Raw genomic sequence first — 12,253 nt, forward strand, 5'->3', positions numbered from 1 at the left:
AATTGTCTCAATAGTGGTCACATTTTTCTTAAACTATGGCAATAATGACAATGAGACGATGAACCAAGTAAAACTATAGCAAACCACTTGGTGCCGTGGTGGTACATCAACTATTCTTAATATATTTTTCAACATCATGTAATTTTTTATTTTTTATTTTTTTATTTTTTTTTTTAATTTTTTTTTTTTTTTTTTAAAAAAAAGGTTTTCCAAGTTGAATTGTTGAAAACAATTTTGTACATAGTTGTTGCAACATCGAAATTGAGTTTCATTACCCTATATGTATACCACATGGCCTAAAACAATATAATCAGTATAGAGATTCAATTGAAGATCTCAGAATTGGTTTTAACTAAACATATCACAAATTACAAGTACAACCAATAGTTGTTTTAGAATTTAGACTATTTTTAGTGGCTTCTTCAACCTTCCTAAGCTGCACATCCTTTAACACAATTCTTCCCCATTGTCTAAAATAAGTATCATTAAGACCGATCTTACCACCCTTAAAAATGGACATACATCGACGATCGTCCTCGGGATAGAGACAAGGTTCACCATTCGGGTCACGGTATGCGCCTTGATGTTTCATACCGGACCAGCTTGCAATCCAGTGATAGACATATTGGCCTACACCGGCTAACTTTAGCCAACCCTTAGGAAAAAACTCCATGACACTACTATTCCTGTCCATTAGGAACATGTTGGTTAATTGGGCACCATGAGGTGATACCAAAATATCTGTTATGCTCATCAATTCAACCTGTCATCATCAAAATCAAGGCATACATAATTAATTAGCATTGATCAATCATATTAAATTTTTGCTTGTTTTATTTTGTGAAGGTATATATATACAAGTACGCTCTCCGTCCCAGAACTTTGACCCTTTTGGTCTAATTCTAGTTTCAAAATGATCGACCCATTTACATTAAAATACCCACCAATTTACAACAATATTTGTGTAAAATTAGCTTCCTTATATAAAATTTTGTTTTTTCATTTAATTTATTTTTAATATTTTATCCCTCTACTTTTTTACAAACCCTATGTAAATTTATCTTTCCAATACGTTTTTATTTCTTTTTATTTAAGTTTCTTAATAACCGCGAAATCAACCGAAAAGGGTCGAAGTTTTGGGGACGGAGGGAGTATATAATAATATAATGGAGATATATACTTCATTTTATTTCTATACTTATAAATTGTAACACACCATTTTGACACGCACTTTTAAAAAGATATTAAACTAGGTAAATATTGTACTAAAAGGGTGTGTTACAACTTACAAGCTATTGAAAGCCAGAGGAAATATACATACATAGCTATGTAACTCATGTAAGATCTCTATAACTTGTATGATAAGTATTTGTTGTTACATGGTTTATTGTTGTGTTAGATCCCACTTCATATTAAAGGCTATTACCTACTGTGTAAACCAAATTCTAATTGTAATTAATAGATTGATCGCTTATGGTTGATAACTTGTATGATATGTCAACTATTTTAGTGTGCTCCAATAAAAAAAGTGCAGAGAATAAGAAACCTATGTCACTTCCAATTAATCCTAGCTCTATGGCAAATTATATCAAGTGGCGGATCCACTAAAGTACGTGGGGTGTCGACAAACACTCCATTAAAACTGTATAATGCTTTTTTTAAAAAAAAAAAATTTAAAGTGATCTATTATCACTTGACATCCCATGACAATAATATCGACACTCTGTCTTTAAAATCCTTAACCAATCCTATATCACCAATTGAAAATTTACAACGGTCACATTTGCTATCATATAATGCTCGAAAAATTGCCACCATACTTAAAATATGAAACAGTAATTTATAATCAAACTTTATACAAAATACCCCCCACTGGATTAAATTCAGTAATCCAACTACATTTTTTTTAGATTGCAACTTTGCAAGGAACACACTATTTCTATGCCTCTATATCCCTAGATAATCAACATTAAATGTTAATAACCAGCGTAATATAATTAACAACTACTCTATTCGTCTCTAAATAAATGGAAATAATTGCGACTAGACGTATTAATATAAAAAAGGATTAACCTGTTGATAAAAGGTGAGATTATTAGACTTGCTACGAATAATTGGCAATTGGTAAACTTGTCACATTCAGTTTTAAAGAGGTCAATAACAGCCGCAACATTTGTGAAAGATCTAGCCCCAGTCCTCATAAATAGAGTCATCCCAATTTCATGTGGCCTACGATCAAGGCTTACATTACAAAACATCCTTGCTTTGCATCTTATTAGATCATACGTTTCCATCCTTCTTTGCCTCGACATCCCTCCCTCGTTATGCCTCATCACCACCGCCTCTTCGAAGCATACCGGTTGCTCGTCTTCAACCCCGTCAAACCTATTAATTCATCATCAAATCCATACAAAACAATTTTATTAGATAATGAACACATGTTATATAATCATTATTAGTAGTTTCTAGCTAGATAGTTAATTGGTTACTCTGTAATTAAATTAACTCCTTCAATTTCCCATCTACTATTCTATTTGGCTCAACCCTTATTGGGTTGGGCTTCAACACCAACTTTTTGACTTAAGCCATGGTCCAACAGTGTATAGACCATTTTAACTTTTGGTCTAATCCGACCCCATTTTAGGCTAATCAAATAACGTGCAATTCTGCATTTTAAGATTGCAACTCTGCTCATAAAAATATGAAATCATGTTGAGTCACTAATAAAGAATTAATATACGCAATTTAAATAAACTTACAATTCAATATTGATTGGCCCATCAAAAGTGGCTTGCAACACCAATCTTTGCCAAAGACCCATCTTAGCCCTAAGTTCACCCCAATGGTACAAGACCCATCTAGAAGGCAATTTGCACCCATTTTTCATGTGCCATGCTACAAACGGAAATACGGCGGACAAACCATGCCATATATTATCATAATTATAATGATTATATGACACAAACGTTAGGCCTTTCATAAGGGTGGCATTATGGGGTAATGTTTCCGGCAATGCAAGTGCATAATTCTTCCATGACCCATCATGTGTGTCATGACCATTTATGCATAGGATCCTTCCCTTTGAGTCATTTGATGGAAACTTTTGTATTGCACGTTGCCCTCCTCGTTGCGTTTGTCGTACATGGAACTCATGAACCATGTGTGCCCTTGGGCGGCTGTGCTCGAGTATCTTAAGACCTTCAAGGGGAGGAATGTCACCCCGTGTTTGAGCTTCTCATGTTCGTTCGTTGATTTTTGATTTCTTAAGGGGGGAGGAGGAGGAGCCAATCTTCTTGAAGAACTAATCGACGGAAGGAATTGAAGAGAAGATATATGGTTAAACATATGAGTTAGATGAAAATAGAATGTTTTGGTGAACAGTTGAAAGATAAGTTGTGATTGGTTTTAGGGTTGTAATATTTAGGTACCAAGGGCGGAATATGAATATTTAAGGTCTGTGTGTCTTCTACTAGTTTGTGAAAAATTTTCCATGGATGCGTAGCTAGGTACATATGTTCAGATCCCGGATTTGTTCTCACTTATGCGCACCCTAGACCGCCCTCGCATCTTGTAAATGAGCGTATGCTAAAGTGAGGAAGAAGCTTTGCTAATGAAGGTATGCATAACGTGTTGTTAGAGCAAATTAGGGGTGGTTTGACTAAATTGTTAGTATATTCTTCACTTTTCAAGGGTGTACGTGTGTTTAATATAGCACTACTCAGTACTCACCCAAAACTAGCAAAAGCAACTAATTTAATCAAAATATATATACAATCATCGTTTTACCAAAAAAACAAAAAGGAAACTCTTTGGCCTAAAATTTTTCATTAGTAGTAAATAAGTCTGATAAAGTTTGTTTCAAAATTTCACTTCAGCAAACATAACAACCCATTGACTTGATTTGACTTCAATTTGACTGTCCACCTGTAACATATTAGACCAGGACAATTAATGACGCATAAAAGGAACAAAAAGCGTAAAATCAGAAAAACAAAAACATAAAATGAGCAAACATACATAAAATGAGCAAACCTCAGGCTACTGTGGTAAACTGTCAGCAGGGCCTAACAATTGTTCATCAATAATTGTTAAGTAATTGTTAGGCCCATTAGGTAATTGTTAAGTAATTAAAATGAGCAATTATTCACATAAGTAATAATTAAGGGCAAGCCTCAGGTTACTGTGGTAAACTGTCAGCTAATAATCATATTAATCAACTTAGGGCGATTTTTAGGAAAATTAATTTGGACCGGTAAGTAAAGACGAGTTTATAAAAAATAATTTTTATCAGTTTTTAGATAAATAAAAATTAGGTAAACAGAATGTATCCTAATTTTATGATATTTATGTTTCATTAATTTTCAATACTGAGTTACCATGTTGAATGCGGTATTGATTAGTCACAAAATTTACAATAATGTGAAGGTAAAATATATTTTCGGGATAAAGTTTCATCAACATGATCATTGTTATGAAACATTTTTACAAAATACGAGTATATTTTGGGATAGATTTTCAGAATTTGTGATTATTCTTATTTTTTGAAAGTGGTATATAAGAATGAAGTTCGCCAAATTTTCATTTAATCATTGACAATTATAAATTTTGGTGGAATTTAGTTTATATTTAATACAACCATTTCTTAAACATGTTTTGATCAATTAAATGATTAATTTTAACAAACAAAATTGATAATAATAGAGTAATAATTAAAAAGGCCGTTTTAGATACGTAACCATCATAAATGAGGTGAAGAAAATGCGACCATGTAATATAACTCCTATCTAGTTATTTTGTAACAATATGACAAGTACAATCAAAATCCTAGTTGGCAAGCAATATACTCACATCTTAATCAATTTTAGTGAACAGAGAAAAGATATTTCTGTGATCATAAAAGCTCTAAATATGGTAACAATTTACTAAGTACTAAAAGCTACCATAAGAAAGACAGACAAAGCAAAAGCTAAAATCTCCCACTTATGGCTGCTCCAATTACAGGGCAAAAATAAAAACACAATCTTTATTTTAAAATTAAAGATCATCTCAAAAAGTGATGAATTTTTAGAAGAAAAATTATTCAGATTTCTGCCCATCATTCAACAGCCTGTATTTTGCAAGAATAGTTTGAGAAAGAAATCAGTGAAAAATTCCAAGAAATTATTTGCTGGGTGTTAAATAATTCCAAACATTGCCCATGTTTACAACTTCCCATTTCATGTTATATTTCTTGATTACTTCTCTTGTATTATTTCTCCATTTTTCTTCATTTTCATTAGAAAGATCTTAGCTTTTTTAAGTTTCAGTATGTGGGACTCTGAAACTGAGTCTCTTGGAGGTAGAGAGTATGGAAATGGAGCTCATGTTTCTGCCAAACATGGTGTTAAAACTGATGGGTTTGAGCAAAGAGGTCAATCATGGTATGTTTTACTTGTACTCCCTTTCTCGGTCCTAGTTTTATTGTTGCGTTACTAGTTCAAATTACACTACCAGCGTAACTATTAAATCCGGACAGAGGGAATAATAATCCTTTCTTGTTGGTATTAGTCTCTCTTGCATAGTTTGAAGTAGTTTCTGACTTTTTCTTTCCAATTAATTTTGTAAATGAAGGTATGTTGCAACTGATGTTCCAAGTGATTTTCTGGTTCAAATTAGTGAAGTCAACTTTCACTTGCACAAGGTAAGTAATTGTTATGTAGTGTTCATAATTTTTTTTTTTTTTTTTCTTTTGAGATTGGTGTAAATAATTTCACATTGAATCATTGATTACTCATTTTCTTTTAGTCAATTGTACTAATTGTCTTTTCAACGGTAGAAATTAGGCTGTTGCATAAAATAGTTTCAACTTCTAATCCCAACCACAAATTGGTATTATTAGAGGATAAAACTATTCTATATTTTGGCTAATCAATCTATAATTAAATCTTTTTTTTTTTTTTTTTTTTTCAATTCTTTTTATGGCCATTTTTTTTTTTTTTTTTGATATTTTGTAGATAATGATATATGTATCTCACATATGAGAATATGAGATGAGAGCCTATTAAGTGCATTATTATGTTATTGGACCATCCCGATCCGATTAGGAGGGGAGGGCCCCGGGGGGGGACTTTTTTTCGAAAATTGTCCCCAAACCCTCCACTTATTTCCCGTCTAATTATTAGAGAGAATCCTGATCCTTCCAAATAGTCATATTATTGTGAATCTTGTTGTTCCAACTTCTAACTGTACTTAATGTCTTGCACATGAATGTATAGATTAGATCATTAGACTGCATGCATGCATCAGGTCCATCAGATCTGTCAAAAGAGAAGATTTAAGTTAAATGCTCTAGGTTTGATGGTCATATTTACCAATTCTCTTTAACTTATGAATTTGAATGCTTGATTGCTTCATTTTTGTAGATTATGATTATGTTGCACTAATGAACAAGGTCATAATATTGAAAAATTAACTCATTATCCCTTAACCTGCAGTACCCTTTAATTTCGCGGTGTGGGAGATTGAGTAGGATCATATATGACACCCATGAAGGAGATTTAAACAAGATAAACTTGGATGATCTCCCTGGTGGGCCGGAGTCATTTGAGTTAGCAGCGAAATTCTGCTATGGAATCGCAGTTGATCTGACAGCAGCCAACATCTCAGGCCTAAGATGTGCTGCAGAGTATTTAGAAATGACAGAGGACCTAGAAGAAGGAAACCTCATATTCAAAACTGAAGCCTTCTTAAGCTATGTAGTTCTGTCATCTTGGAGAGACTCCATCATTGTGTTAAAGAGCTGTGAGAAGCTCTCGCCTTGGGCAGAAAACTTGCAGATTGTTCGTAGGTGTAGCGAGTCTATTGCTTGGAAGGCTTGTGCAAATCCCAAGGGCATAAGATGGAACTACACAGGGAGACCTTCAAAGGTTTCAAGCCCCAGTTGGAATGATCTTAAGGACTCGAGTCCAAGTAGGGCGATTCAAGTGCCTCCTGATTGGTGGTTTGAGGATGTCTCAATCCTTAGGATTGATCACTTTGTTCGTGTGATAACAGCAATTAAGGTTAAGGGAATGAGGTTTGAGTTAATTGGTGCTTCGATTATGCAATATGCATCCAAATGGATACCGGGACTAATCAAAGATGGTGGTGGGGAAGCCATGTTGGATGATCTCAGCAATGGGAATATCAGCAGAGAGAGCAATGGCAGCAGCAGTGGCAGTGGATCCGGAAGTTGGAAAGGTGGGCTCCATTTGATAGTCGCGGGGAAGGAAGAGCCTGAAGCGATTAAAGCAAAAGATCAAAGAATGATAATTGAGAGCCTGATTAGTATAATTCCACCCCAAAAGGACAGTGTTTCCTGCAGCTTTCTACTGAGGCTTCTGAGGATGGCTAACAAGTTGAAGGTAGCCCCCGCTTTGGTCACTGAACTTGAAAAGCGCGTTGGTATGCAGTTTGAGCAGGCAACTCTGTCAGACCTCCTTATACCATCTTACAGTAAAAGTGATACAACATATGATGTTGATTTAGTTCAAAGACTTCTGGAGCATTTCTTAGTACAAGAACAGACTGAGTGTGTAAGCAGTCCTAGCAGGTCATACATGGAAAAGAATATGTTTGAGGAGAGTCAAAGAGGGGGTGCATCCAGTGCTAAGATGAGAGTAGCAAGGCTCGTTGATAGTTACTTAACAGAGATTGCTCGCGATAGGAATCTCTCGCTTACCAAGTTCCATGTCCTTGCTGAGGCTCTTCCTGAATCTGCAAGAACTTGTGATGATGGTCTTTACAGAGCAATTGACTCCTATCTCAAGGTATTTCAATATTGATCTCCTTGTTCTGCTTAATTAGTCTATTTTTTTTTATCTTGCAAATAAATTTGTCTTTGAAAAACAAAGCAATTACTAACTCACATAGTAATTTAACAAAGACAAGTCACAGGTTGTTGTGGTAAACTGTCAGCTGATAATCATACTTCCTCCGTCTCTTTTTAGTTGCATCACTTTAAGTCCCATTAATATATTGTGTTTTGCTTCTAAAAATAAACAGGCACACCCTGCATTATCAGAACATGAAAGAAAGCGATTATGTAGAGTGATGGACTGCCAGAAGCTTTCGATTGATGCCTGCATGCACGCAGCACAAAATGAGAGGCTTCCCTTAAGGATAGTGGTGCAAGTCCTCTTCTCAGAACAGGTTAAGATAAGCAACGCGATAGCCAACAACACCCTGAAAGACAACACTGCAGTAGAGTCCCAATTTCAGCCCATGGTCTCAACCCGAAAGACCCTTCTTGAGGGTACTCCTCAGTCGTTCCAAGAAGGGTGGTCATCAGCAAAGAAGGACATTAACACGCTCAAGTTTGAGCTGGAGACAGTGAAGTCTAAGGGCCTGTTCATATTTACTGAATTGAGCTGAACTGAACTGAACTGAACTGATTGAAGCTGAACTGAACTGATTGGAACTGAACTGAACTGAACTGAACTGAATTGACCTGAAATGAATATTTTATGTGAGAGGGAAATTAAGAGCTGAACTGAACTGAACTGATTGGAACTGAACTGAACTGAACTGATTGGAGTTGAACTGAACTGAACTGAACTGAAATTAAGTAAATGTGAACAGGCCCTAAGTAACAATTGCTTAACAATTATTGATGTGCCTAACAATTGCTTAACAATTACTTAACAATTGTAAGTGCAAGTCAAAGAATATATTTAACAAAGCAATAATATTTAGAGAGAAAACCCAAAAGCAATTGATTGTTCATTCCACTAAAAAACCAATTTATACAAGCCTTAAATAGAAGCAAATAATAATAACTACCTACAAAATAAAATGCTAAATATTAGGAACACAACTCCACTAACGGCTAATCCCATACTCCACTAACTAAGTACTGCCAACTACATTATTCAATTAGGAATCCTAGGCTACCAAACTCCTAAATAATAGGAGTGGATTTTGATCCCCACTCAACACTCCCCCTTGAGTCAAAATCACATACACCCAACAAGATTGAGAAATTGATGAGAAGTGCATCAAAAAAAAAAAAATGTCGATGAGGTTAGGTTGTGCGGAGAGAAGTCTCCGAAAATGTCAGGTTGGTGATAATGTGCATCAATCAATTAAAAATGGTGTTGGTGATAATGCGCATCAACAAAATTGTGTACGTGATGAGATGTGCATCACAAATTAAAACGTCTAGCAAGATGTTGTAAAATTTGAAGAGGAAGATTTGGCTCTTCTAAAGTCGAGTGTGATGTCACGTGTTCATGTTGAAATAAAAAAAAGGTGTGTCAAGTCCAAGTCCATGGTAAAATGATCATTAGAGTTAAAAACAAATTACGTTTAGCAATTGTGTGTTAGAGTTTTTGGAGCAATGGAGGGTGTTAGTTATTAGTGCTCCAAAACTAGTGGAACTATTTGCATATTATTTTCCAAAATATCAGTTTATTAGAACGTTATTCCTAGTAATTGAGTTAGTGGTGGAGTGCTTGTTTTACCCACTTGTTTATTAGTTCCTACTTTATAGCTTTGTTAGTTTATAGAGTTGTAAGCCTATTTATATGGGCCTAGTATCTCCATTTTAATTGTGTAAAAACGTAAACAGATTAATCAAATATGTATCTCTTATCTCTCTCTTTATAGTTTCTACAACAATTACATAAAATGAGCAAAATGAATAGAACTAATGACACATAACATAAAAAATAATAAAAAAAAAATGACACATAACATGAACAAACAAGCATAAAATGAGAACGAAACATAAAATAAACAAACATATATAAAATGAGCAAAGATAAAATAGTAAATCCACGATACCTCTCCTTGATCCAATCTGAATCGGTAGAAACTTACCCCCTTTTATGGTGATTCTGGGAATAATGTGAATTCTGTTTTTAGCACCCGCGATAAACCCAGCTAAAAACACGCCACCTAAGCACATAATGACACCAACAACTTGAAACAGAGGTTTTTTTTTGGTGGTGTAGGAAGTGGTGCTGGAAAGGAGGGGATATTGAGATTGAAGAGGTTGTCAGGGAAGGGGGGATATTGAGATTGACGAGGTTGTCAAGAAAGGGGGGGGGACATTAACGTTAACAATGGTGGGTGAGGGGTGGTAGGGGGAATGGTGGGTGGAGGGGTGGGAGGGGGAGGAGGAAGAAAGGCGGCGACGGTTGAGGATTTAAACTTGCCGGAGGTAATATAGAAGCCGCGCACGGGCGTGCAGCATATGCGCACGTACTCGTCCGGACCAGCCTCCTCTTTAACGTCCAGCATTACGGCACCGGCGGCAATGTCATCAGGGATATCTAGAACCTCTTTGATCCCAGATACACTGATGAAGTGTATGGGAATGGGATTCAAGGTATCGCCAAACTCCGTCATTTTCACACCTTTATTGTAAGCAACCGTCTTCAATCTCTCCCTCTCTGTAGCCGGAACTTCACCTAAAAAAATCATAGTAGCTTTAGTCAAGTTGCCCTTCAATGTCAACGTGAGTAAGCGATCGAAGTGTGCTTCATTTGCAATGAAAAACACGTCCTCTTTGAGGAAATTTTCCAGAAAATTATCCATTGATTCTGACTTTGAAATGGCGGCGAAATTAATTTCAGGGTTAGGGTTAGAATTTGAATCAGCGGAGAAATCGAGAAAGGTGCTTTCTATTTTGGTTTTCCGCTTTCGAGGTAGATCAACTTAGAATTAGGGTATTGTAGAGAGGTTTAAAATATAGGTTGGACTTGGCCTAAATTCTGTTTGGATTCCCAAAACACGTTCTCTTTGAGGAACTTTTTCGGAAAATTATCCATTGATTCTGACTTTGAAACGACGGCGAAATTAATTTCAGGGTTAGGGTTAGAATTTGAATCGGCGGAGAAATCGAGAAAGGTGCTTTCTGTTTTGGTTTTCCGTTTTCGAGGTAGATCAACTTAGAATTAGGGTATTGTAGAGAGGTTTAAAATATGGGTTGGACTTGGCCCAAATTCTGTTTGGATTCCCAAAACACGTCCTCTTTGAGGAACTTTTCCGGAAAATTATCCATTGATTCTGACTTTGAAACGGCGGCGAAATTAATTTCAGGGTAAGTGTTAGAATTTGAATCGGCGGAGAAATCATGAAAGGTGCTTTCTGTTTTGGTTTTCCGCTTTCGAGGTAGATCAACTTAGAATTAGGGTATTGTAGAGAGGTTTAAAATATGGGCTGGACTTGGCCCAAATTCTGTTTGTATTCCCAAAACACGTCCTCTTTGAGGAACTTTTCCAGAAAATTATCCATTGATTCTGACTTTGAAACGGCGGCGAAATTAATTTCAGGGTTAGGGTTAGAATTTGAATCGGCGGAGAAATTGAGAAAGGTGCTTTCTGTTTTGGTTTTCCGCTTTCGAGGTAGATCAACTTAGAATTAGGGTATTGTAGAGAGGTTTAAAATATGGGCTGGACTTGGCCCAAATTCTGTTTGTATTCCCAAAACACGTCCTCTTTGAGGAACTTTTCCAGAAAATTATCCATTGATTCTGACTTTGAAACAGCGGCGAAATTAATTTCAGGGTTAGGGTTAGAATTTGAATCGGCGGAGAAATCGAGAAAGGTGCTTTCTGTTTTGGTTTTCCGCTTTCGAGGTAGATCAACTTAGAATTAGGGTATTGTAGAGAGGTTTAAAATATGGGCTGGACTTGGCCCAAATTCTTTTTGGATTCCCAAAACACGTCCTCTTTGAGGAACTTTTCCAGAAAATTATCCATTGATTCTGACTTTGAAACGGCGGCGAAATTAATTTCAGGGTTAGGGTTAGAATTTGAATCGGCGGAGAAATCGAGAAAGGTGCTTTCTGTTTTGGTTTTCTGCTTTCGAGGTAGATCAACTTAGAATTAGGGTATTGTAGAGAGGTTTAAAATATGGGCTGGACTTGGCCCAAATTCTGTTTGTATTCCCAAAACATGTCCTCTTTGAGGAACTTTTCCAGAAAATTATCCATTGATTCTGACTTTGAAACAGCGGTGAAATTAATTTCAGGGTTAGGGGTAGAATTTGAATCGGCGGAGAAATCGAGAAAGGTGCTTTCTGTTTTGGTTTTCCGCTTTCGAGGTAGATCAACTTAGAATTAGGGTATTGTAGAGAGGTTTAAAATATGGGCTGGACTTGGCCCAAATTCCTTTTGGATTCCCAAAACACGTCCTCTTTGAGGAACTTTTCCGGAAAATTATCCATTGATTCTGACTTTGAAACGGCGGCAAAATTAATTTCAGGGTTAGGGTTAGAATTTTAATCGGCGG

At 35.9% G+C, this 12,253-nt stretch overlaps 1 protein-coding gene and 1 pseudogene across 1 annotated transcript; one reads left to right on the forward strand and one right to left on the reverse strand.

The window, feature by feature from the left end:
- Window positions 1-361: 361 nt before the first annotated feature.
- On the reverse strand, window positions 362-3,345 carry LOC145589263 (uncharacterized; annotated as a pseudogene).
- Window positions 3,346-4,907: 1,562 nt separating this feature from the next.
- LOC145588445 (root phototropism protein 3-like) lies at window positions 4,908-8,406 on the forward strand. Its single transcript, XM_081645093.1, has 4 exons — window positions 4,908-5,420; window positions 5,611-5,680; window positions 6,474-7,787; window positions 8,023-8,406. The coding sequence occupies exons 1-4, from the start codon at window positions 5,308-5,310 to the stop codon at window positions 8,389-8,391; spliced, it is 1,866 nt and encodes a 621-aa protein (XP_081501219.1). The 5' UTR covers window positions 4,908-5,307; the 3' UTR covers window positions 8,392-8,406.
- The last annotated feature ends 3,847 nt before the right edge of the window (window positions 8,407-12,253 follow it).

The sequence above is a fragment of the Chenopodium album genome, chromosome 17 (assembly GCF_948465745.1).
Source record: "Chenopodium album chromosome 17, dcCheAlbu1.1, whole genome shotgun sequence".
Classification (NCBI taxonomy): domain Eukaryota; kingdom Viridiplantae; phylum Streptophyta; class Magnoliopsida; order Caryophyllales; family Amaranthaceae; genus Chenopodium; species Chenopodium album.